Genomic DNA, 27,658 nt, shown 5'->3' with positions numbered 1-27,658 from the left:
GCAGCAAAAAATTATGAAAATAATAGGTTGTTACTTGAAAGAGTTTTTTTATTTAATGGAACTTAACCATAATGGTTAAAATAGGAGCTGTGCTGCAGGAGATAACACAAATGAAGCTGGCACAAGTATTATACAATGATCAAGCGCTAAAATAGGATGATAATGCTGACGCGTTTTGACCCCGTTGGGTCATCTTCAGAGGATTGAGGCGCAATCACATTGTGTTTGAGCAATTTCTCCTGAGCTTATAGTTCTCCGACGTCTCCCCCACCGGGTCCCGACAAGAGTCCCCGGCCGTCCACCACATCAACAGGGGAAAAGGGGGGGTTAATCGTCCATGCGTGTCTTACAAGGAGTCACACCAAGTGGATATCTCCCAAAACTGGGGAGGAGTGTAGGGGCAAGCGAGCGAGACCTGTCTCCAGAGTATAAGTCAGTTGATCAGTCTGATGAAACAGTAGGAACTAAAAGGGGGTGTCTATAGTATGCATGTAAAGTGCCACATGTTTCCTGTGTTTAGAACAGTCCCTGCACAAAATGACATTTCTAAAGGAATAAAAGTCATTTAAAAGTACTCACGGCTATAATGAACTATTGGGTCCTGGCAATACAGATAAAAGTCATTGAAAAAAACAGCATGGGATCCCCCCCAGTCCATTACCAGACCCTTCAGGTCTGGTATGGATTTTAAGGGGAACCCCGCGCCAAAATTTAAAAAAATGGTGTGGGGGTCCCCCCAAAAATCCATACCAGGCCCTTATCAGAGCACACAACCTGGCAGACCGCAGGAAAAGAGGGAGGCAAGAGAGTGCCCCCCTCCTGAACTGTACCAGGCCACATGCCCTCAACATGGGGAGGGTGCCTTGGGGTAGCCCCCCAAAGCACCTTGTCCCCATGTTGATGGGGACAAGGGCCTCATCCCCACAACCCTTGCCAGGTGGTTGTGGGGGTCTTTGGGCGAGGAGCTTATCGGAATCTGGAAGCCCCCCAGATCCCGCCCCCCCCGTTTGAAATGATAACGGGTACATTGTACCTGTACCATTTCACAAAAAAGTGTCAAAATGTTAAAAAAAACAAGACACACCTTGGGACAAGTCCTTTATTAAAAAATAAAAAATAAAAATGTCCCATGAAATCCATTCATTTTCTTCTATGGCTCTGCCGACGGACCGAAAAATAAAATAAAAAAGATCCGCCTCCATGGGAGGCACCCGCCATATGATGCTTCAGCGCCGACGGGTACATAAACATTTTTTTTCAAAATTGGCACAGGGTTCCCCTTAATATCCATACCAGACCTTAAGGGCCTGGTATGGAATTTGGGGGGACCTCCAAGCAGTATTTTTTTAAAATTTTGGTTCAAGGTTCCCCTTAATATTCATACCAAACCCAAAGGGCCTGGCAATGGACTGGAGGGATCCCATGCCGTTTTTTTTCAATTACTTTTATCTGTATTGCCGGGAACGACAATTCATTACAGCTGTGAGTAATTTTAAATGACTTTTTTTCCTTTAGAAATGTCATTTTGTGCAAGGACTGTTCTAAACATGGGAAAAATATGCCATTTTACAGGCATACTATAGACACCCCCCAGGTACGAAATTAAAAGGAATATTTCACTTTTATTGTTCACTTTAAGCATTCTTAAAATCACTGCTTCCGAAAAAATGACCATTTTAAAAACTTTTTTTTGCATTGATACATGTCCCCTGGGGCAGGACCCGGGTCCCCAAACACTTTTTATGACAATACCATGCATATAAGCCTTTAGAATTAGCACTTTTGATTTTTCACGTTCGTGTCCCATAGACTTTAATTTTCTAGCAAAAAAATGATGATTTTTACATGTAGGAGAGAAGTGTCAAAATTGGCCTTGGTGGCAAGTTATTAATGACCATAAGTAAGTAATATACAAATAATTATTATATATTGTTTTTAAGGTAATTTACCATATTTTCAAAAACTGTACTCAAGCAGATGGCTTAACGGACAAATTACTGAAGTTTGAACTTCAAACCAGTAATTTCACAGTAAATAGATAAATAATAAATGATTATGTTATAACATATAACATAATATATGATTTAGCTTGTACCTTTTCAGCAGCAGAAGATTATGGGTAAATCGTAAACCCATAAACCCATGTTTTTTCCTTCTAGTTAAGAGGGCTGGGCTGGAAGGGAGCATGTGTCTTTTAGACACATCCCCCTTCTATGACACTGCAGTGAGAGGCGTGCCTCCACTGCAGCATATTTATTGGAAAGCTTGTTCCAATGGTGCTTTACCATTGGTCCAAGGCTCTAAGCTGTCCATTGACCTCAGTGCCTCTGACAAGAAGTGATGAGAGGCACTGTGAGCTCAACCTCTCAGTCTGCTGCAAACAGAGTGTGCCAGCTTGTAATTAAACTGGCTGTTCTGTATGTAGCTTCTGACGGGCTGTGCAAGGAGCCCCATATCTCCGGAACTAAAGGTGGCAGGAGCCCCAAATTTTGACCAGTGGTGGGGGAGGACTTTTTGAGCTATGACCTTCAAAGCTCGATTGTGGGTTTTTTATTGTATTTTTTTGTGTTTTTTTTTTTTTTTTTTTTTGATGGCAGGTGAGACTCCCCTGACTGCACATCCCTGTTGCAAAGTGCAGCTTTCTTTGCAAAGCAAACAGTAAATTTGCCTTTAGTAAACCCCAGTTTCATCTGTCTTTGAGCGTATCATCTCAGGTTTGCGATTTCCACTGACTGATAAACGAATAACTAATAGAAAAAGGATCCACCTATGTGTGTGTTAAAAGAAATGGTAAAAATTGGTATAAGCAAGTAATATGTCATATAAAAAAAAAATGACTTTCAGACACACTTAACAATAGTCACACAGACTATATGCTCAGACTTTATTTCCCTTTAAAGTAAGAACACCATAGGTGAGATTTCAGTACCAGACTGCAAAGTAGCTGTGTTCTCCCCCATGCAATCTATTGAAACATTTTACAGAAATTGTTTCATTTCCGAGTTTTCGATATAGGTGCAAAATGTTATTTTGTTCTTAACTTGAATTTCTGGAGTTGTCATCTACAAAGCAAGAGAATAAATAAAAGGAAAAGTTAGGTTTAACCACTTGACATGCAGAAGATTTACTCCCTTTCATGACCAGGCCATTTTTTGTGATACAGCACTGCGTACTTTAACTAACGATTTGCACGGTCATGCAACACTGGACATAAATGAAATTTATGTCATATTTTTTTTTTTTACCACAAGTAGAGCTTTCTTTTGGTGGTATTTTAATTACCACTGCTTGTTTTATTTTTTGCGCCATAAGCTAAAAAAGACTGACATTTTAGGAAAAAAAAAACTATATATTTTTTTACTTTCTGTTTTAAAACATATCCAATAAACATTTAAAAAAATCAAATTTCTTCAAATATTTAGGCCAATATGTATTCTGCTACATATTTTTGGTAACGAAAATAAATAAATATATAAAAAATCCCAATAAGCGTATATTGATTGGTTTGCGCAAAAGTTATAACATCTATAAACTCTGGTATATAGTAGACATGTGCACTGCCGAAAAATTTGTTTTTCTGTTTCATTTGTTTTTTTTTTTTTTTTTTTTTTTTTTAGTTTTTCGGATCATATGTTATGATCACAATTCATAAATTCGTAAATTCGAAAATTTGTAAATTTGAAAAGTTGAAAATTCGAAAATTTGAAAATCTGAAAATTTGAAAATTCGTAAATCTGAAAATAAGAAAGAAAATCCAAAAGTTTGAAAGAATAACTAACTAACTAATAATAACTAACTATTAAATTATAGGTATTGGAATTTCCTTTCAAATTTGGCTGTTAGTGAACATAACAAATAAGAATTTATCCAAAGTTACGAATTATGCGAAATAATGAATGCCGCATCTAAACAAATGGAACGGAACTAATTCATAATAAATAATAACAAAATAATAATACTTCTTTTATTATTATTGTTATTTATTATTATTAATTTGTTACGTTCCATTCATTTAGATATGGCATTCTGTATTTAGAATAATTCGTAACTTTGAATAAATTTGTATTTGTTACGTTCACAAACAGCCAAATTTGAAAGAGAATTACAATACCTATAATTTAATAGTTAGTTATTATTAGTTAGTTAGTCTTTCAAATTTTCAGATTTTCTTTCTTATTTTCAAATTTTCTAATTTATGAATTTATGAACCTTTGAATTGCAATCATAACGAATTACCCGAAAAAAGAAAAAAAAAGAGTGAAACGAAAACGGCAGTGCACATGCTACACAGAAGGTTTTCTACCTTAATGCAGAGAATGCAAAAAAAAACTTCTGCCTTTAGATCCACTTAAATTTTTTATAGAATAACGTACAGATGAACTACGAAAGAGACCTGATAGGGGACAAATATTGGGCATTGTCCATTTCTTCTAAAAAAGCTAGTTACCTGGCTATCATACAATACCACATTTCAATACTTTGTGTCATCAATTCACAACAAATTTGCAGTAAGTAGATGTGCAGACTTATTTCAGGTCAGCAACTAGAAAGTACAAAAGCTTAAGGATCACAGAACAGCCAAACAAATGTCAGTTTCAGACATAGATCCGACCAAGTTTATATAAAAAAGTGACACATTTCATTCACTGAATTTGTGTTAATCTTTACCAGTGTTGCAGGGATGGTTGTATTCTGCCACTGCTTGTTCATCTGAAAGGTAAAACATAAACACTTTACATTCTATAATATAGTGTAATTGATCATTATTTTTATATTTTTTCACTGTCTATTTTTTTAATTCTGTGAAAAAAACAAAACATAAAATAATGAGGCTAATGAGAGCACTGTGTTTTGGCACAGGAATAGATCCAGGATAGTTGAAAGGAACTTCAGTAATCCCTAAAGAGCCATATAAAGCCCACTGCATCTTCATAAAACCTCAAACCAACTTAGTTTCTCCTCTCCTAGTATTATTCTTATTATTATTATACATGATTTATATAGCGCCAACTGTTTTCAGAATTAACAAAAGGAAGGCAGACATTACAGTTACATTACAATTTGGTTTGTATTCCACCAACTGGATGTGCTATCCACTGTTCCCAGTGATAATAAAGTATAACAATCCAAATGAAAATTAAATTGTCCTCTTACTAACTTCCGATGATCTCATCATGTCACAGCTCTCGTCTCCTTCCAACATGTTTCCCCTTAACAGGCTATGTCTGGGAATGAAGGATCCATTCCTCCATTCCTCCATTCCCAGATGTAGCCTGTTAAGGGGAAACATGTTGGAAAGAGACGGGAGCTGTGACATGATAATCATCCAGATTTTCTGGTGATCTCCATGCTGGATCATCCTTTCTCTACTGCCTAATATTATTATATGTGTTGTAAGTCCACATTTTCGCTTAAATAAACCCTCTGTTTTTACATACTATGCGATAAGCTCTCTTTCTGTGTTCTCTTCTCCTCCACACACACCTTAGTGAAGAACAGTGATCATCCTGAGTGAGGCAAACTGTGCTGGGACGCTGTGGAATATACTTTCAGTGTGAGCCAGAGTGAGAGGTGTTGGGACGCTGAGCCTGGAGCTGTCGGATCCATCCATCCCTCCATCCATCTTGGAGGTCGGGACACACAGAGGATGTGGCCAGGCATCGGGCATTCTCTTACCTCATGCCCCGCTAGCAGCCAAATAGCGGCCAAATAGCGCTGCAAAATTGGCAGTGAAGGGCCACTAAAAATAGCGACGCTTTGCCGACGCACCCACTGCCCCAGTGTGAAAGTAGCCTAAATCAATTCAGAACACATCAACAATATTTATTCAGTTATTCCTGGATGTGCATAGAAAAAGCCTGGTCACAAATTTCCTGTAGGTTGGTGTAAGGGTACTAAATCTAAGGCTGCAAGAAAACAAGGAAGAGCAAAAACAGTGCCTGATATAAAGTTCTCCTGGCGAAACATGTGGAGACGCAATCAGTTGCACCTGTTTATGTACTGTATGGCCCTGTTTCAACATTACTATGTTGAATTTTTAAATTTTTGCCTTAATAAAATTTTTATATTTTGATATATTTTTTGTTTGGTTGTGTTGTCAGCACCTTAAAAATCTAAATTATAAGAGATCATCTAACGCATGAGGTAAGAAAATGCCCGATGTCTGGCCACATCTTCTGTGTGTTCTCAGCACCTTAAAAATCCAACTTCTCTTGATTTGTGATACCATGTGTAAATTAGGGATGCGGTGCTAATAGTTATTCAGACAATCAGTGAACCTCCTTTCCTTTTATAATTTAGAGATCATCAGAAGTTAATAGAGGCCAATTTAATTTTCTTTTGGATTGTTATACTTTATTATACTTTATTATCACTGGGAATGGTGAAAAGAACATCCAGTTGGTGGAATACTAATGGAATACTTTTTGATACACATGGACACTTGTTTATTGAACCCTTTATTTATCACTAGTTTATACACTGTGCTTGTTATATTTTTTGATAAGAGTTTTTTCTTTGTTTATGAGACAGAGCAACCTTTTAAATTTTCAAATATTTCCATTATCTCCTTGTATCCAAGGAGTGATAAAAGTGCAGCAGTCTACACTTATAATTAGCGTGAGATTTTCACTGCTCTGGTAAGCAGCGGAGGGCACCGGAGAGCGCTGAGAGGGGCCCCCCTCTCCCTCTCCTATTATCGGAAACCGGACCGAAGGCCGAAGAAGAGGATACCAGGGTTATGGCAGCTAGCTGCTGCCATAATAAAGATATCCCTCTTCAAAGTTAGGATGTATATCGGTGTGCGGCGGTCTGTAAGTGGTTAATTTAGAAGCTTAGAGCAATTTATGGAATTTTTTGTATAATACACTGAATTCTGAGTAACATCAGACCGCAAAGTGAAATCAGTCAGAGAATTGGTAATCATTGACAGGAAATATTATAATTGTACTATAATACAGTCAGTTTACATTAACCATAAATTTTATGTCATTTATTGCACCCAGCATCTAGCTTTCCAGTGTTTTGGACAAGAGGGCACTTTCCTGTCATATTATTTGTGCAGCCTAAAACAGATGTCAGGAATCTGTAGAATGCACACTTTCACATGCCCAGTAATCTGTGTTCCTAATGTATCAGATAACCAGCAACAAGGCTAATTTACCACTTCACCCCCAGGAGGATTTGCCTCCTTAATGACCAGGCCATTTTTTGCGATATGGCACGATACGCTTTAACTGACAATTGTGCGGTCATGTGACGCTGTACCCAAACAAAATAGAGCTTTCTTTTGGTGGTATTTGATCACCTCAGAGTTTTTTTTTTATTTTTTTCTTGCGCTATAAACAAAGAGCAACAATTTTGAATTTTTTTTTTTACTTTTTGCTATAATACATATCCAAAAATTAAAATAAAAAAACAAATTTATTCATCAGTTTAGGCTGCTATATATATTCTTCTACATATTTTTGGTAAAAAATATGGCGTATGTTGATTGGTTTGTGCAAAAGTTATAGCGTCTACAAAATAGGGGATAGATTTATGACATTTTTATAATTTTTTTTTACTAGTAATGGCGGGGATCTGCGATTTTTAGTGGGACTGAGACATTGCGGCGGACAGATCGGAGACGTTTGACACTTTTTTGGGACCATTGACATTTATACAGCGATCAGTGCTATAAATAGCCACTGATTACTGTGTAAATGTCACTGGCAGTGAAGAGGTTAACACTAGGGGGCGATCAAGGGGTTAAGTGTGTTCCCTAGGTGTGTTCTAACTGTAGGGGGGATGAACTCACTGGAAAATGACATAGATCCCTGTTCCCAATCACTGGGAACAGAAGATCTCTGTCATGTCACTAGGCAGAACGAGGAATCAACTTGTTTACATAGGCAGTTCCCCGTTCTGCCTCTCCTCATCTCGATCGCGGGTCACCGGCAGACATCGAGTCTGCAGGACCTGCGGTGCGCAGCGGGCATGCCCACTATACACCCTACACGGACCAAAGTACAGGTACGTCTATTTGCGCAGGAGGGCCGACCTGCTGCAGTATATCTGCGTGAACTTGTCGACTAGTGGTTAAAATATTCAACTGGTCTGGTACCCCAGTGCACTGCCTGGATAAAAAGCAAAAAATGTGGGTAGATCAGCAGTATACCTTTAAGATTATATTTTTGTTTTCCTTGTATATAAAAACACTTGGACTAAGTCTAGCCCAGGGGTCTCCAAACTTTCTAAGCAAAGGGTCAGTTTACTGTCCTTTAGACTTTGGGGGGGGGCGGAGTAGAACCATTTAGGAGTAGAAAATGTCCAGGCATCCAGTGGGCATAAACAATACCATATCTTATGTATTAGTAGGAGGACTAGTGCCCCGTCATTGGTGTCAATGGTAAGAATTATGCCCGATCATTGGTGTCAATGGAAGGAACTGTGCCCTTCTGACGGTGTCAGTTGGAGGAATAGTGCCCCATCGTTGATGTCAGCAACAAGAATGATGCCCCAATAATGGTGAGAGTGGATAGAATAGTGCCCCAGGGGCCGGATTAAGGCAAGGAAAGGGCCACAGTTTGGAGACCCTGGTCTAGACCATCTATAAGTGTGATTATTGTACTCACTAGCAGAAGAGAAGACTATTACCTGTCTCATAGTAATCATAGATTTTTGCTGTGGCTGATTTCAGGTCCTTGACATCGATATCCTGCTCCACCATAAAAGAGAGATTTACAGGATAATGTCCCACCTATGAGAAAAATAAGATTACAGCGTAGATTGAAACAAATGCAGCTAGATACTTTGGAACCACAAAAAGCAGGCTGAAATGACAGGTAAAAAGAATATAAAGTGAATTATGCCAAAAGGTCGGTTTCCAACAGTGGTAGTGGAGGACTAAATAAACTATGAACAAAATACGAAAAGAAGCAATATTAAATAAAAAGATACAGGGCAAAATGAAGTGCAGAGTAAAAACACCAAAGATAAACTATGATTGAGGTTTTAGCGCGAACAAATTATTTTTATTAAACTTTTAATACATGGTATATCCATGTCACGCAAGTCCTTAAGCATTGTGGATTTTCGGGAAAGAGACTATAGAAGAAGCTGTTTCCTTTCAGAATTTCTGTCTATGATTAAAATTAATTTTGAGGAGAACACACTGGAGCACCTTATGTTTACTCTTAAAGAGGAACTGCAGTCTGCTCACATAATCTGTAATAAAAACATATTTGCCATTCCGAAGTTTCCCTCCAACCACTTTGCATATTTTATATATACTGTGATTGTGTACTAGCCAAATATGCTGCAGAAATCTCCCTCCACTGAGTCTGGCTGCAGCCATTTTAACTGTGGGCAACTGAAGCTGCTACCTGTTCACTTCCTGGATTTACACAGACACACAGAGGCACACCTCCAGCTCTGCAGCTCTCATTAGCCCTCGTATAACTGATCCCCCCTCCCTTCCTGGTAAACTCTCATGAGAGTGAGAGAGAGAGCTGTGCATGGTGTCATAAGCCTGGGCTTTTTACCAGACAAACAGGAAGTGGGCTGTATAAGGTATTTACTGGCAGGAAAAAAAAATGTTTTACTATCCAAAGTTAAAACAACAAGGGCAGTAGATTTAATAGATGGAAAGTTGAAAAAATTACTAAAGGTCCGCTTTAAAGTGTTTCTAAAGGTAGAAGGTTTTTTAATTTAATGTATTCTATGCATTAAAGTGATTGTAAAGTCTTGTTTTTTTTTTCTCTAAAAATAACAAACATGTTATACTTCCCTCCTCTATGCAGTTTGTTTTGCACAGAGCAGTTTGGATCCTCCTCTTCTTGGTTCCCTCTTTGGTGCTCCTGGCCCCTCCCTCCTATGCCCCCTCAGCCAGCATCTTTCTATGGGGCACCCAAGCCAAATTAGAGCTCTGTGTATCCATTCGGACATGGAGACCCGATATTTGTTGACATCGCTGGAGAGAGAAGGTGCTCAGGTAAGTAATTAGGGGGTGCTAGGGAGTTCCACCCAAAATTGGAACTTCCGCTCGTTGTACTCCCCCCTCCGGTGCCACATTTGGCACCTTTTGGGGGGGGGGACAGGATACCTGTCTAATACAGGTATCCTGTTCACACGTCCACGAGCCTCAGCCACGGGTATTGACGCCCCGCCCGGGCTCCCTCCTCCTCCCTCCTTCCTCCTCCTTCACTGGCCACCGGGCCACTAGGAGAGAGGAGAGGAGCAGAGCGAATGCACGGTAGGGTTCCCAGGGTTTCACTGCTGGGTTCCCTTACTCACAATGGAGGCAGCAGCACCCGACAGCTGATGGAAACATCAGCTGCAGTGCTGACATCTTTGGACTCCAGGACAGGTAAGTGTCCAATTATTAAGAGTCAGCAGCTGCAGTAAGTATATCTGCCTTTAAAACAACTTTAAGGTAAAAAACCTTCTGGGTGCAGCAGCACCCCCTTATACTTACCTGAGCCCCATTCCAATCTTGTAAATTGTAAATGAGAGCAGTGGCTCTCCTGGGCCTCTCTATCCTCATTGGCTCACACAGCCGTGGGAGTATTTGGCTCCTGCTGTTGTCAATCACAGCCAATGAGCCAATGAGGAGAGAGCAGGAGGTGGGCCAATCTATGATTCATGTGTGAATAAACAATGTCCATTCACAAGTGTATGGCTTGGCAGCAAACCTGCTCAAGAGCCTTCCTGGCAAGCCGCTTGCTATTGGGAGTACTTGGCAGGGGGGAACCCCAAAAAAGAGGATGGGGGCTGCTCTGTGTGAAGTCATTGTACAGAGCGAGTAAGTATAACATGTTTGTGTTTTTGTTTTTTTATATTTAAACCTTTAGAACCACTTTAATTCACCAAAGAAAATTTGACACATTATAGGGAGATTTAGTTCCTGTCTGTGGGGTGTTTATGGAAAAAAGGGAAAATTTGGTCCATAAACTGTAGTTATAAAACACACAAATTAATGAAGCTCTGTATTCATAAATACATACTGAAAGGTATTTTTATGCAAGCAGTGTATGTACTTGAATTTGACCTGATATTAGCCTTTTGCAATCCACAGTAATGCACATTTCTTACTAGGAGAGCATAGCTCCCAACTGTCCCTGATTTTGAGGGACTGTCCCTGATTTGGAACAAAGTCCCTCTGTCCCTTTTTCCTCCTCTGTACAATACAGAAAAAATGTTTTGCCCACAGGACTTTTAAAGAGTCACACGTCAGACAGTAATGTAAAAATAAGATTTTTTAAATTTTTTTTTATCATACATTTAAAAATATATGTATCACAAGAATAAAGAAGACATAAATGATGAACATGGTGCTGCATAGAGTTCATATGGAAAAATTAGATATGCGGGACCTGAAAGCACCATACAGATACCCCAATTGATCTAGAGCTGCTGCTTGAATGATCTCTATGCGTTTCACAAGATAATTCTCGCTTCCTCAGGAGAGGCGTAGGTAGGTATCTGGAGATAAAAATGAATCAATGAATGCTAACAATAATAAACAAAGAATTAAAAAGGAAAAAGGGAGGAAAGGGTAGTATGGGGAAGGGGAAAGGGCAGGAGGAGAGCCATGTATGTATGAGTATATCTCAATATCTGTAACTTCCAGGTGGTGGTCCAGGTGGTTCTCCTCCTGCCCTTTCCCCTTCCCTCTACTACCCCTTCCCCCTTTTTATTTATTTATTTTTTGTTTATTATTGTTATCATTCATTGATTCATTTTTATCTCCAGATATCTACCTGCGCCTCTCCTGAGGAAGCTAGAATTACCTTGTGAAACACGTAGAGATCATTCGCGCAGCATCTCTAGATCGATTGGGGTATCTGTATGGTGCTTTCAGGTCCCACTTATCTAATTTTTTCATATGAACTATATGCAGCACCATTCATGTTCATCATTTATGTCTTCTTTATTATTGTGGTACATATGTTTTTAAATGTAATAAAAAAAAATATTTTTACATTTGCTGTCTGATGTGTGACTCTTTAAAAGTCCTGTGGGCAAAGCTTTTTTCTGTGTTGTACATACGAATTTGGGACTGAGACACTACCTCAACCCTTTTCACATTAGCTCTCATTGTTTCCCTCTTTCCTCCTCATTTGTCCCTCATTTTGGTCTGATCTATATAGTTGTATATAAAATGCACTGTTTATCTTTCAATAAGTGTTTCCCAGTGCTAAACCTTTCATCCAAATTCTAAATTGCTGCATTTGTAAATTTCAAAAGCCAATATAAAGGAATAGTGGTAGTAAAAAAAAAAGCACTTGTTGATTTAACCAATCATTTTTGTATGTGCAATGCTCCTTTAAAGGGGTGTGGCAGGGGGTGTTTCCTATGCCTACATACTTTTGCTAATAGGTGTCCCTCGTTCCCATTTCAGAAAGTTGGGAGGTATGGAAGAGGGAGAAACAGCAAAAACAGCAAAAACAGCCAATCAGTTATGTACTAACATGGCTTGTGCTGATAGGAGGAGAAAGCAGAGTGACAGAGAGGAGCTTGTTAGTCTGCTGCTTCTCATTTCACTGTCCAGCAGAAGGCTGGGGAGGCACAAGACCTGGAAGTCCTAAGATGGGCATACATGGATCAAAAATCCATGCTGAACTGGCCTAATTGTTTTGTACCATGTATGGGCAGGCTGGTTGTACAGAAGTCAATCTATTGATCAACTTCTGTACAACCAGCCTGTCAGAAATCCTCGCTCAATCAGAACTGCAGGCTACAGCTGATCAGTGCAGTGTTTTTCAACATTTATTCAGTTAAGGCTCCCTTTAGAACTGTGCACAATCCTGGGGCACATCAGTCTAAGGGCTCATTCACACCAGGAGGTGCGTCCAAGCACAAGCTTTTTTATGCGTGTTCAAGCACGTCGCATTTTTTAATGGGCGCAAACATATATATGTATATACACACACACACATATATATATGCATTTTCTAGATGCGTGGGGGTGTCATTCAAAAAATAATGGCACCCATGTGTGACTGCAAAAGGCAGCACCCGTGTGTGCAGTACAGGAAATTGTGTGATCTCGCATGCGTTACCTCACTGCACCTGGTGTGAACAAGCCCTAAAATGTAGTCTGTAAGGCAGAGTTCAGTGAATTAAGGTTGTAACTCTTCTCCCTCCAAATTCCTCCTTCTAGCACATGTAAACATCTCTTGCAATAACAATACAGCATGACAGGTCCTCTATATGGAGAGATCTGGGGTTTAAAGTCTCTCCTCTACCCTTAAAAGCAAAATATATCATAACAAAAAAAAATGATCTTTTCCTTTAAAAAAAAAAAAAAAGAAGGGGGGCTTGTTTTACATGGGGCCAGAACCAGAAGTGACGCCATGACATCACTCCAGTCCTCGTAGGCCATAGAGATAAGCAGAGGCCATCTTTCCTTGACTCCTCTCTGTGCCCAGCTGCTGCCAGTGCCATATCAGTTCCTGGAGCTACCGATCGCCCAGGTAACCCCGGGAAACACCGAAAAGTGGTGGTGGTGGGGGGTGGACCCCTACCTCTGCTTTTAAAATTGATCCAGCAGCGAATGCGCCACTCGGACCACTTTTATCAGAAAGACCTGCACCTGAGGGTTATGGCATCTAGCTGCAGCCACAACCCCAGTGTTAAACATCAAAGTAATGACGTTAGGCAGTCGGCAAGTGGTTACAATCAGTGGAAAAAGTAATCATGTGGCAGCTGGATCTTCTGACTGATATGTGATGTCAATAGGTAGCAAAGGTAAGCCAGCAAGAAGGAGACCAACCAATCTACAACAACATTTCTAAAGCTTTCCAATATTCTAAAGAAAGTTATTCAAACCTGATTCAGGTATAAAGTGACCATGTCCATCTGGATTTCACTTCTCTGTATAAGTTGGTCAGTTGTCAGCTGTAAAAAAAAAATAATAATTGCACATAAACTGCCAAAACCTATGAAGCCTAGTCAGCAAAATTCACACATTAAGAGTCCATTCAGATCTATCTGGTTCATTGGGGTGCATAAATGTGCATTAGAGTGTTGAATTAATGCAGCCCATTTATTTGGATGGGGTGCCAATGCACCCTAAACTGGACATGAGACATACTCTCCAATGCAGTGCACCACAACGCATGGTATTTGCACTGGAGATATGTTGGGTTAAGAGCATTGGGATGCCATTTAAAATGAATGGCACAGCACTGCTCTAATTTTCATGGTGCATTATTATCTTGCATTGCAGTAATGCCATTTTCAATACAAAGATCATGCAATTAATATAACTGATATGTAATTCATTTTTTAGACCCTCTAATATCAATATGCAGCTGGATAGGTTCTTTTAAACTGCAAAACATTTTATGTCACCTTCTTAAAATTTGGCAACTTAGAGTGATTCTATAATTATGTATATATCATTCCCTGAACTCTGACTTACTATGTTTGTTATTGTCCAGAAGTAAAATTGTGGGCATTGTCTTCATTTTTGTAAGATACTTGTCTCAAGTCCAACTCAACTTGAGCGATACACAGCTGTTTCTTACTTATTACTAAACTGAGACTGATCAGGTGATAATAATGAAGACATATGTGTATGAAAAATACTTGTGCGCTGCTATGTAACCAATAAGTGAGAAAAGTGTAATAATGAATAAACTAATAACTGCAACCATTCACTTAGTCATCTCACACTATACCAAATTATATATAATCAAATTATTGGTGCGCTTATTCCCTAGGTTCTATATAATGACCAATAAAAAAGTGGTGTAAGTGGTGAAAAGCTTTTCCCTTTGAAGAAGTCACATGACAGGGGACGCAAAGCGTCGGGTGAAGCCGGTGATGTCATTTTCGGGGTCTTGTAAACCAGGAAGGACGGTGAGGAGGAGAGCAGCCGTCTAAAAGTTTTAAATATATGCAACATATAAAGAAATTTAAATGTAAGTATGCAATACTTTTTAAAAAAGCGGAAACACATTTTTAAGCTATATCGCACAATGATATATTCTTATATACTCTGAGCAAACTGGGAGAAGTAAAGGATTGTTTGCTCATCAGAACGGGGACCACGGGAGATCTGGATTATTTTGGGTGGATTCCTGGAGGCACTAAGATATTGGCATTGTGCAAAGGCTCTGTCTGACCATTATTGGTCATATCCTGAAGGTGAGCGTCCATTGCACTTAAGGTGGATGGTGAAGGTGCATACTTCACTGATAAATTGTCACTAATAGCACACACTGGAGCAGCAGTGTTTTTGGTTGGACTATTTACCTGCTCCAAACACAGGATCCCTATGCATAATCATATGGACTTTAATTTTGTTGTTTCATCATTATAGGATTATCTTGTATGCTATAGATTTATGGTTAAAGACCACTTTTTTATTGGTCAATATATAGAAACTAAGGAATAAGCGCACTATTAATTTCATTATAACTAATGAAGACAGAACCTCCCACTTAGCAGTCAGCCTCAGAAAAGACATGGGGAGCGTACAAGAAGTAGCCATCTTCAATAAAGTTTGCTATAACGTACTATATACTGTATTGTTAATGTAAGGGATTTTTTCCTGAATGGGTCTGGAGTTTCAAATTAAATGCTCAATTCCTGCAAAACAATACATGTGTATTAGGTAGGTTTGCTGTAATAAACTTTGCTGTTGTAGCCAAGTAGAGTTGATGAAGGTTGAACTTACAGGAGCTCATAATAGCCCACGGAAAACATTTGAAAAACCTGTCTTTTTCACTCTCACATGATATCAGATTACTCTGTTAAGGGTTCTGGTTGGATCTTATTGATTGCATTTTCATATCTTGCAGTACTTTACAAAGTATATAGAAGCACTGACAATTAGGTCTTAGCTGCAATACACCTTTACATGTCATACAAATACTCAACCACAGATGGTTGAGCAACAGTGTGAAAAGAGGCCATTAAAAATAGGAATCTAACTGCTAGGAGCAAAAATAACTATAGCTAGGGCTTGGAAGACATCAACTGTCTCCTGTGGGAAAACTAAACCAAAAATTTCCTGGATCATGGCTCAAGAGAAGTTGGTCAGCACTCTTCTTTGTACGGTTCCGAAATTTGAAGCTATATGGGAACCATGGGCCAAATATGTACATGTTTCTCTGCAGTAGTGAAGAGTTAGATATCTTTAAGGTGTCAGGTGATTTCCTCTAGGCTTCTGAATCTTTCTTTCCTTCTCTTTTGGGTTTCTCTAACCTTTTTTGACTTGCTCTAGCCTTTTATCATTCAGGTTACCTTGTGGACCTCTGGAATTTGGGAGTAAGTAGGTTCTTGGAAGGACACATCTGTAAGCCTTGTTCTACCAGATTTACACAGGTCTGAATGAATGAATGAATGATTTGTAAAGCGCTGCAAATGCTAACTGAATCGCCTCAAGGTGCTGATGCGTTTGTGTTGTCAGCTTCATTAGAAGAGGTAAGTCTTGAGTTTTTTCCTGAAGGCCTGATGGTTTTCTTCCATGCGGATGTGAGTCGGAAGAGAGTTCCATAGCCGAGGTCCCTGGACTGCGAATCTTCGTTCTCCCTTTGCTTTGTAGCGGTATTTGGGAACGAGGAGGAGGTTTTGGCTAGATGATCGCAGATTGCAATTCGGTGTGTAATGTTTTATTTTCTCTCGGAGGTATTGAGGGGCGTTACCTTGTATGCATTTGTGGGTGAGGCAGAGGGTCTTGAATGTGAACCGATTCTTTACTGTTAGCCAATGTAGGCTCCTTTAGGGATGGGGAGATGGACTCCCAGGGTTTTTTTCCTGTTAGCAGTCTTGAATGGCCTGTAGACGCGCAAGCTGATATTGGGGTAATCCTATGTAGAGTGAGTTTGCGTAGTCGAGATGGGAATTGATGATTGTTCCAACTACTGCTGCTTTGTCATCTTCTGGGATGAAGGGGATGAGTCTGCGTAACAGGCTGAGGAAATGGTGAGATCCGCTAACTACTGATCCTATTTGTGCATCCATTGTCATTTCTGAGTCAAAGATAACTCCAAGACTTTTGGCTTTGGTGCTCGGAGAGATGGTTTGTCCAAAGATGGCGGGAGGTGTCCATGGAGTCTTGGTTTTGGGATTTTGGTTAGCGTGTAGGTAGAGAAGTTCTGTTTTTGACCCGTTGAGTTTGAGGGAACTAATGGTCATCCAGTCATCTATTAAAGTGAGGCATTTCTCTAGTTGCTGATGGTGGTCTTTTTGTCCGGAGATTCGAAAGTAGGTTTGGGTATCGTCAGCGTATGAGTGGAAGCAGAGGTCTGATTTTTTAATGATTTTGAGGAGAGGGCGGATGTAGGTCCAGAACCATATGCATCACATTCAATTACCTCACCCAACGATTAGAGGTAGCTGTCTACCACGAGTAGGTTCAGTGTAATGACAAAAATATTTTTTATTTTCTTCATGTGCATTGTAACTTTTATTTACCTTTATGGGGATTGGACTTAACTTCTCCTGGTAGTTTTTCCTACATATGTTCCCTTTTATGACAGTTACCTATCACTAGGATTCAACTCATTTTTCATTTTTAAAAGATGGATTCATTGATAGATAGGATGATGGCTGGAGACATTGTGGGGGTACTACCTTAATCAATCCCCAGGAGTTCCTTCTCAATGTTAATAGAAGTTGACGTAGTCACGCCAGTGACTCCCCATGTTTCTTCTCTTGTTAAATGAATAAATGGAGAAATTACTCTCTTTTACTTTCATAACGGTCACTGTACTTTATACTACTACTATTAATCCTTTCACTATTGAAGATCTCTGAGATTTAACTGTCTTGCAATGTAACCTTTGATGTTCATTTTTCACCTTTCTTGTCTGTTTATATTCAATAATAATAAAATTCAATTGAAATAAAGTAGGAATCTAGCCAATTATTTTTGTTTAGATGGGTGGGGGAGCCTAGAACCCCCATCAGCATTTTCTTTCTTCCTGCGTTTATCATGTTACATATGCTTTGATGTTTGTTTGCCTTTAATAATCTTGTTCCTTCCTCACTCTGTAGCTAGGGGATACTCTATATAGTCCTATCCTTATACTTCCTGCTTTAGTCTCCATCCCTCACCTGTGCTGCATTCTGCTGGAGCTAGACACACTATGATTTTTTTGACCTAACTGATGTCCATCTGTTATGATCTGCACAAGTTTTGAATTAAAAATTTGTACGATCTGCAAGATGTCATTTGGACTGAGTCACTGTCTGAAACTGTAAGCTATCTCACCACAATTGGGTCATTTAAAGAGATCACACTTTCAGTGTTAGATTGTGCAAGCAGAACAATCCCTATTGTAGCAGTACCCCCATAGAGGCTTCTGAAAGTTGTGGTCCACCTGTCACCCTGCCCAGCCCGGCATTCACTTCCCAGACACTCCAAGACGATGAACAGTCCATTAGCTTGGTTTTGTGTTTTTATTGAGGGATTATAACTTGGATGGGGTTAAGGAATTCATGGGATGCCCAGAAAGATTTTTGCATAGCTTGGGACAAATTATAAACTCTCTTCTTCCTCCATCACAACTCTTGATGCAGACTATTCCTTCCTCTTCCTCCAGAACAACTCTTCAGGCACAGCTAACACGTAGTTAGGCCTGCCACTGGCTTCAGCCAGGCCCTAGCAACAGCCCTTTTCAGGCAAGGACCTAGGTGGACTTATAGGTGGACTACTGGTCCCAGGCAGCCCTCTTCAGCCCTTCCAGCCCTCCTGGGTTCAGCTGCCTGTCTCCACTGCCCATGACACCACAGTCCTCACTGGCTCTACATCCATCTCAGATTGCATCCTCCCAATTTGCTCCGGCATGCCTTTTCCCAGCTTTCTTGACTGTGTGTCACTCACTGACAACCGGTGGATCCCTCCTGGAGACTTGCCCGGCAGTACCCACTCCTGGGGTTTGTACGAGGGTTCCTTCCACTCCCGAGCTCCAGGCCCAAGGTCACCCCCCTCCCAGACTGGGAAGCTTCATCAAAGGCCACGACAGCTAGTACTCCATCTCCCAGTTCTTTCACTTGACAACTCCTCCCCAGCTGGGCTGACCCTGGGTATTTCAAGGGAGCCTGCCCCCGCCAATCCTAGTTGTCGATTGGTTAGAGCCCCTTGAGACACCCCAGACAGCCCCACCTCTCTTCCGCTCCTTCCTTCCTTCTAGAAGCAGAAGGGAGGTAACCGAAAGAGGATGTTATCTGTGAGTCACCAGCCTACTCTGAGCCACTCCCAGCCCCCACAGATCAAAACAAACAGGCTTCTGGCTAGGTCTAATTAAATTTACCTGTACTGTCAAAAATTCTACTACTAACACCTACCAGAGTAGAGGGTGCTACACTATTGAAGACTGAATCTCATTTTCTGTCCTGGTGAAAACTTTGTTTTCAAGACCTATAAAATCTCTCCCACAGATAACGAGAGAAATCTGACAGATTTTCTAACCCCCTCAGAGGAAGCATAGAAAATGTAGACATACAGAAAAAGTAAAAACTCCTTGCAAACAGATCTCTCTTTTTAAAAAGCAACCTCTGAAGGAACCTTGGTTGAGAAAGGCTGCTTTAGACACTAAGGCCGCATACACACGAGCGGAATGTCTGACAGAAAAGTCTGATGGAAGCTTTTCATCATCTATTCTGATCGTGTGTGTGCCTCATCGGACTTTTTTTTTCGAAAATTCTGATGGACCTAGAAATAGAACATGTTCCTGTCGGGAAAACCGCTCCTCTGTATGCTGTTCCGATGGACCAGAAACAACGCTTGCTCTGAAGCAAGTACGAGACGGAAGCTATTGGCTACTGGCTATTGAACTTCCTTTTTCTAGTCCCGTCGTACGTGCTGTACGTCGCTGCATTCTCGATGGTCGGACTTTGGTCGGACTTTGGTTTGACCGTGTGTAGGCAAGACCACTTGAATGGAATTCCATCTGAGTTCTGTCGGAGAAACCTTTGGAGTTTGTACGCGGCATAACTGGTCTATAGATTAGTTATACAGGTCTTTACCTTCTTTATTGTACTCTTGACAGGGATGTATCCAGACAGCATCTTCACCTCGATAACAGCCATGTTGGATTTCTCCCGGGTTCCAACGTATCTGTAGGAAACAAAAACATAGATCTTGATTAAAAATTCTTTGATTTGCAGCCTAAAATAAGAGCCAAGATGAATAATTAAAAAAAATCATTCAAGCCACTATGTATCCATTAAGACATAATTCAATGTTAGCCATTGTATTGAATACATAGCTCCCAAGTGTCCCTCATTTCAAACAAAATCCCTTTGTCCCTTTTTCCACTTAAATTATGCCTCTTTTTTTTTTTTTTGCTCTAGTACAGGGGTTGCCAAATTTCTAAACAAAGGGCTAGTTTACTGTCTTTGAGACCTTAGAGGGAATGTGGCTGGTGGGAGAAGAAAAAAGGCCCCAATGTCAATGGCAGTAAAAAAAAAAAAAAAAAGACATAGTGCCTGTGGTTAGAAGGAGGAGAATAGTGCCTCACCCATGGTATTAGTGGCAACAATAGTGCCTTATTGGTGTCAGTTGAAGGAATGGTGCCTCATTGTTTGTGTCAGTAGGAGGAATAGTGCCCCAAGGGTCAGGTAAAGGTAAGCAAGGAGCCGAATCCGGCCTATAGGCAACAGTTTGAATACCACTGTTCTAGAGATATATCTTGTTAAACAATGTATTATTTAAAGTGGTTGTTGTAAACCTCAGTCATGCAATCTGAGGTAAGCACATATATCTGTATTGTTCACTTGCCTATCCTCAAAGCTCTAAGTGTAATTTCTCTCTGGTGCTTCGTTCCTCTGTTATCAGCATGAGTCACTTCTGAGAAGTTTTCCCTACACAAGAGATACATTTGTGATGGGGAGGGAGCTCAGCAAACAGCTTGTCTATTCAGGACACAACTCTGTATCCTTCCTTCATTCCTGTGCTGTGTCTGAAGGTGGGGGTGTCCCTTTCCTCCAAACAGCACTCCACCCACCCCCATTCTGTGATCCTTACAGATGCAGAAGTGTTTTATCACAATTCTGCACTTTTGAACAAATGTAGAGAAGAGAAAACTGCAGATAAACAAGTAACACTTACAGCACGTAGGGGGATTTGTTTCATCTCTGTGCATCATCTGAGGTATTTCACTTCACTGGGTATATGAGAGGGTTTACAAACACTTTAACTACCAAAACTATTCTACAATAGGGATGAGCTTCGAGTTCGAGTCGAACTCATGTTCGACTCGAACATTGGCTGTTCGCAAGTTCGCCGAACAACGAACAAATTCGAATGCCGCGGAACACCCTTTAAAAGTCTATGGGAGAAATCAAAAGTGCTAATTTTAAAGGCTAATATGCAAGTTATTGTCATAAAAAGTGTTTGGGGACCCGGGTCCTGCCCCAGGGGACATGGATCAATGCAAAAAAAAGATTTAAAAACGGCCGGTTTTTCAGGAGCAGTGATTTTAATAATGCTTAAAGTCAAACAATAAAAGTGTAATATCCCTTTAAATTTCATACCTGGGGGGTGTCTATAGTATGCCTGTAAAGGGGCGCATGTTTCCTGTGTTTAGAACAGTCTGACAGCAAAATGACATTTTGAAGGAAAAAACTCATTTAAAACTACCCGCGGCTATTGCATTGCCGACAATACACATAGAAGTTCATTGATAAAAACGGCATGGGAATTCCCCAAAGGGGAACCCCGAACCAAAATTAAAAAAAAAAAATGACGTGGGAGTCCTCCTAAATTCCATACCAGGCCCTTCAGGTCTGATATGGATATTAAGGGGAATCCCGGCCAAAATTTAAAAAAAAAATGACGTGGGGTTCCCCCTAAATTCCATACCAGACCCTTCAGGTGTGGTATGGATTTTAAGAGGAACCTCGCGCCAAAAAAAAAAAAAAAAAAAACGGCGTGGGGTCCCCCCAAAAATCCATACCAGACCCTTATCTGAGCACGCAACCTGGCAGGCCGAAGGAAAAGAGGGGGGGATGAGAGTGCGGCCCCCCCCTCCTGAACCGTACCAGGCCACATGCCCTCAACATTGGGAGGGTGCTTTGGGGTAGCCCCCCAAAACACCTTGTCCCCATGTTGATGAGGACAAGGGCCTCATCCCCACAACCCTGGCTGGTGGTTGTGGGGGTCTGCGGGCGGGGGGCTTATCGGAATCTGGAAGCCCCCTTTAACAAGGGGACCCCCAGATCCCGGCCCCCCCCTGTGTGAAATGGTAAGGGGGTACAAAAATGTTAAAAATGACAAGAGACAGTTTTTGACAATTCCTTTATTTAAATACTTCTTCTTTCTTCTATCTTCCTTCATCTTCTGGTTCTTCTGGTTCTTCTGGCTCTTCTGGTTCTTCCTCCGGCGTTCTCGTCCAGCATCTCCTCCGCGGCGTCTTCTATCTTCTTCTCCTCGGGCCGCTCTGCACCCATGGCATGGGGGGAGGCTCCCGCTCTTCTCTTCATCTTCTTCATCTTCTTTTCTTCTTCTTTCTTCTCTTCTTCTCTTCTTCATTTTCTTCTCCGGGCTGCTCCACACCCATGCTGGCATGGAGGGAGGCTCCCGCTGTGTGGCGGCGCTCCTCGTCTGACAGTTCTTAAATAACGGGGGGCGGGGCCACCCGGTGACCCCACCCCCCTCTGACGCATGGTGACTTGACGGGACTTCCCTGTGACGTCACGGGGAATGCCACAGGGAAGTCCCGTCATGTCCCGTGCGTCAGAGGGGGGCGGGGTCACCGGGTGGCCCCGCCCCCCGTTATTTAAGAACTGTCAGACGAGGAGCGCCGTCACACAGTGGGAGCCTCCCTCCATGCCAGCATGGGTGTGGAGCGGCCCGGAGAAGAAAATGAAGAAGAGAAGAAGAGAAGAAGAGAAGAAGAGAAGAAAAGAAGAAGAGAAGAAGATGAAAAAGATGAAGAGAAGAGCGGGAGCCTCCCCCCATGCCATGGGTGCAGAGCGGCCCGAGGAGAAGAAGATAGAAGACGCCGCGGAGGAGATGCTGGACGAGAACGCCGGAGGAAGAACCAGAAGAGCCAGAAGAACCAGAAGAACCAGAAGATGAAGGAAGATAGAAGAAAGAAGAAGTATTTAAATAAAGGAATTGTCAAAAACTGTCTCTTGTCATTTTTAACATTTTTGACAGTTTTTTAGTGAAATGGTAGGGGTACTTTTGTACCCCCTTACCATTTCACACGGGGGGGCCGGGATCTGGGGGTCCCCTTGTTAAAGGGGGCTTCCAGATTCCGATAAGCCCCCCGCCCGCAGACCCCCACAACCACCGGCCAGGGTTGTGGGGATGAGGCCCTTGTCCTCATCAACATGGGGACAAGGTGTTTTGGGGGGCTACCCCAAAGCACCCTCCCAATGTTGAGGGCATGTGGCCTGATACGGTTCAGGAGGGGGGGGCCGCACTCTCGTCCCCCCCCTTTTCCTGCGGCCTGCCAGGTTGCGTGCTCGGATAAGGGTCTGGTATGGATTTTTGGGGGGGGACCCCACGCCATTTTTTTTTTTTTTTGCGCGGGGTTCCCCTTAAAATCCATACCAGACCTGAAGGGTCTGGTATGGAATTTAAGGGGAACCCCACGTCATTTTTTTTTTTTTATTTTGGCCGGGGTTCCCCTTAATATCCATACCAGACCTGAAGGGCCTGGTATGGAATTTAGGAGGACTCCCACGTCATTTTTTTTTTTTTTAATTTTGGTTCGGGGTTCCCCTTTGGGGAATTCCCATGCCGTTTTTATCAATGAACTTCTATGTGTATTGTCGGCAATGCAATAGCCGCGGGTAGTTTTAAATGGCTTTTTTCCTTCAAAATGTCATTTTGCTGTCAGACTGTTCTAAACACAGGAAACATGCGCCCCTTTACAGGCATACTATAGACACCCCCCAGGTACGAAATTTAAAGGGATATTACACTTTTATTGTTTGACTTTAAGCATTATTAAAATCACTGCTCCTGAAAAAACGGCCGTTTTTAAAACTTTTTTTTGCATTGATCCATGTCCCCTGGGGCAGGACCCAGGTCCCCAAACACTTTTTATGACAATAACTTGCATATTAGCCTTTAAAATTAGCACTTTTGATTATTCACGTTCGTGTCCCATAGACTTTAACGGTGTTCGAACGAACTTTTTTCCTGTTCGCATGTTCTGGTGTGAACCGAACAGGGGGGTGTTCGGCTCATCCCTATTCTACAATGCTAAACCTTTCATCTATCCTCTAAATTCTTACATTCGTTGTTTTGAACAGCCAGTTTGAAGGAGAATGAGTGGTAAAATGTCCAATGCAATATTCCCAATGCACACATTCCTGTAGAGATGACTATGGCTAAAACCGTGTGTAGCAAAGAAAGTAATGTCACCAGCACACCAGGATCTCCAAAAATGGGTCCAAAGGTCACATGCCTCATGAAGGGGTCCTGCGTGGCTCCGAAATGTTGCTTTCTGCTGTAACAATGTGATCATTGATTAAAGCTTTGGACCCATTTTTGGACATCCCGGCGTGATGGTGACATTACTTTTTTTGAGTGGTAAAAAGGACTTGTGGATTTACCCAGTCATTTTCTGTGTATTCATTAGGATCTGTGTAACTGGGGGCATGGCAGAGATGTGTCCTTTGCCTCATACAAAGGTGTCCCTCTTTTCTTTCTCTGAAGGTTGGGAGGTATGCTGAATCTGTTTTAACATCAGTAACCCATAGGGCACCACTGGGTGTCAGTTTTAGAAGCCAATCATGGCTCAAGTGTCAGCTTAACACTGAACATGCATGCATGAGGACAAAGCAGATGAACAACCTTGTCAGTGTGCTAACAGTAATGCCCTGTACACGGTTGGAATTTCCGTCGGAAAAACCTTAGATGGTTTTTCCGATGGAATTCCGCTCAAGCTTGCCTTGCATACACATGATCACGCAAAAGTTCTCTGAGCTTTCGACCGTCAAGAACGCGGTGACATACAACACTACGACAAACCGAAAAAATGAAGTTCAATGGTTCCGAGCATGCGTCAAATTGTTTCCCAGCATGCGCAGGAATTTTGCGCGTCGGAATTGCTACAACCGATCGGAATTTCCGGTAGGAACTTTTATCGTCGGAAAAATAGAGAACCTGCTCTCAATCTTTTGCTGGCAGAAATTCCGCCAGCAAAAGTCCGGAATTTCTGACCAAAAGCTCACATAGGACTTTTACTGACGGAATTTCCGATTGCGTGTACGGGGCATTACTGTATTGTCCAATCACAAGTTGGGGGTAAAGAGGTGACTAAGAATGCAGAACTCATTTTATTCCTTTAGCCACCCATCAGATGAACAATTACCATTATGTCATTAGGATAGGGTTTTTTTAACTGTGCATGAAGATGCTTGCATCCTCGAGAGTAGGGTAAGACACATATATGGACATATAATATAAATTTTGATATTATAATTTTTCAGGTGACTTTGGTTTTATTAATTTCCAAAAGAACATGGCTATTCTAAGCAAAGAAACAGGAAAATAGGAAGTTAGCCCACTCAAAACTGACATTTCCGATATAAGGGGTCACTATTAGGAGTATGATATAGCATACGGGGAAAACTTAGCATTTTAATGTTCTACAAAGTATAGGCTGAGCTTAAAACCTGAAAATATGAACTATAAATTGAGAACAGTGATAAAACTCACGTAGCACTGATAAGAATCTCAAAAATTTTCACTGGATCCCCCAGACACTCTCTGTTTGAATGTGGTGTCACCTTTAATGAAAAGCTGGTGTCACTTCTGGGTGGTGGAACATTGTATCTCAGGACTGTCTGTGGAATGAAGACAAAAAGTGAGTTAGAAGAAGATTATGACTAACATAAGAAAAGGCAGAGAGTTTGTTTCCTCTTACCCAGGGGTAGGCAACCTGGAGCCCTCCAGCTGTTGTGGAACTACATTTCCCATGAGGCATTGCAAGGCTGGCATTTACAATTACTCCCAGAGGCATGATGGGACTTTAGTTTTGCAACAGCTTAGTTTTGCCACAGCTGGAGGGCCCCAGGTTGCCTATCCATGCTCTTACCTGTACAAATACACAGCCATTTCCCGTGGCGGTCACAGTGTAATCTCCAGTAACAGTCGGTAGTGATGCTTTCTGTAGAAGGAGACGATTGTTTGTGTCTACATGGAACTTCTCCAGAAATCCTGAGCTAGAACCAACAGTCACAGTCACATCACCCTTATCACTAAATGTCATCTCTGAATACTTGGCCAGAGCTTGGAGAGCCACAACTGTGTCCTACATAGAATAAGAGGATTGTTAGTAAAGATACAAAGTTGTGCACTAGGGACAAAGATAAATACTTTCATCTAATGAGGCTATGAGGAATCCCAACATGTAGTATGCAATAAAAAGAATTCACATTTCATTGGTGTGACTAAACCAAAGTCTTGGAGTAAATTCGGATTCCAGGTTGTGCTGGCCTTTGCATATGTTACTAAACAAAGGCCATTATATAAAGCATATACTGTAATGTACAAAGTAAAACAAAAAATGGACAAAATGCATTGAGCATTCTTGCCCCCAACCCCCATCCCAATCCTGACTTTAGTCCTGAAATCTGAGTTCTCCTGCCTGCAGACTTTTATCTTCCCCATATGTTGTTGGGAGGAATATTTCTAGGGTTGGTCTTTCAAAATATTTTTATTTTAAAGTCGTCATAAGGTTGTGGGGGTTTGGGATCAAAATAAGAAGCTAGTCCTTCTCATGCCTTTTGTAGATTGTGAAAATAGGATCTTGGACAGGAGCCTTTCGAGAAATTCAGCACAGGGACAGGTGATATAACCTACCACCCAGACCAACCAGAACAATTGACAGTGAGATATGCTGCAGGTTATCAGTTAACAAATGAACCTTGCTGAATCCAGCTTGCTGCATCTCTGTATTTAGTCCATCGTTTACCTGTGTAGATGAGAAGCCTCCATAAGGATTCTGCTGTTTGCTTAGCCAGTTCACAATCTCTGTAGCTTTGCCCAAGTCAGGTTCAGGACCAGAGAGAAGAGCCAGGAGCACATAGGAAGTCATCTCCACCTCAGCAGATGGAGCTCGGTACCAGTATGAATCTTGCTTGGTAGGCACCAAATCACGTTTCCAGTGTAGCTGTCCATCTGTAGATACAATCACACACATAATTATACTAAGGTCTTGTCTCTCTCTAAAGATTGTTTGTAAGACCTCACTGTTGGCTTGTCAGTAGCTGCAATGTGTTCAACTAGGCCAAAAGAAAATAATTAAACATACCAGGATAGTAGCAATTAGTGAGTGCCATTCAATGCAGTAATATTCCCAGGCTGATGTAATGAGGTGCCCCTATGAGTCCATAGTATCTTAGGCTAAGAGTGTATTCACACTTGCAAATGCACCTACAGTCCAACTGCATCCATGTACCCCAGCGGGGATTCCTGTGATTAGCTGCAAGAAGTATCCCCATTGAAAGCAATTGGCTGATCGCATACACTTGCCTAAAATTGCTCAAGCAGTAAGTACGTGCAAGTAAGCACAATTAGCTGCAGAAGCCAATAGCCTCCCATTGTTTTCAATGAGGCTGCCTCTTGCAGCTAATTGCAGGAACACCTGCCAGGTTTCTCGCATGTAATCGACTGCGTGTGCATTCGCAAATGTGAATGCACCCTAATAGAAAGCGGGTTCAACAATGCTGGCCATCTTAGATATAGAACTCTGAT

At 41.3% G+C, this 27,658-nt stretch overlaps 1 protein-coding gene across 4 annotated transcripts in view; it reads right to left on the bottom strand.

The window, feature by feature from the left end:
- Positions 1-2,845: 2,845 nt before the first annotated feature.
- The window catches only part of LOC141105644 (alpha-2-macroglobulin-like), a 317,621-nt gene continuing 292,808 nt past the window's right edge, over positions 2,846-27,658 (bottom strand). For 2 of the 4 annotated variants that reach the window (XM_073595620.1, XM_073595618.1), the window contains 8 exons: positions 26,877-27,082; positions 25,998-26,213; positions 25,619-25,746; positions 19,966-20,056; positions 13,813-13,881; positions 8,638-8,740; positions 4,669-4,710; positions 2,846-3,062 (listed from right to left, as the gene is read on the bottom strand). In XM_073595620.1, coding sequence (XP_073451721.1) covers positions 3,037-3,062; positions 4,669-4,710; positions 8,638-8,740; positions 13,813-13,881; positions 19,966-20,056; positions 25,619-25,746; positions 25,998-26,213; positions 26,877-27,082 — 881 coding nt within the window. In that variant the 3' untranslated portion in view covers positions 2,846-3,036. The remainder of the gene's footprint in view (positions 3,063-4,668; positions 4,711-8,637; positions 8,741-13,812; positions 13,882-19,965; positions 20,057-25,618; positions 25,747-25,997; positions 26,214-26,876; positions 27,083-27,658) is intronic. The other 2 variants (XM_073595617.1, XM_073595619.1) reach the window with 2 other exon arrangements.

Source organism: Aquarana catesbeiana, linkage group LG08 (genome assembly GCF_042186555.1).
Source record: "Aquarana catesbeiana isolate 2022-GZ linkage group LG08, ASM4218655v1, whole genome shotgun sequence".
Classification (NCBI taxonomy): Eukaryota; Metazoa; Chordata; class Amphibia; order Anura; family Ranidae; genus Aquarana; species Aquarana catesbeiana.
This window is presented reverse-complemented; position numbering and strand designations above follow the sequence as displayed.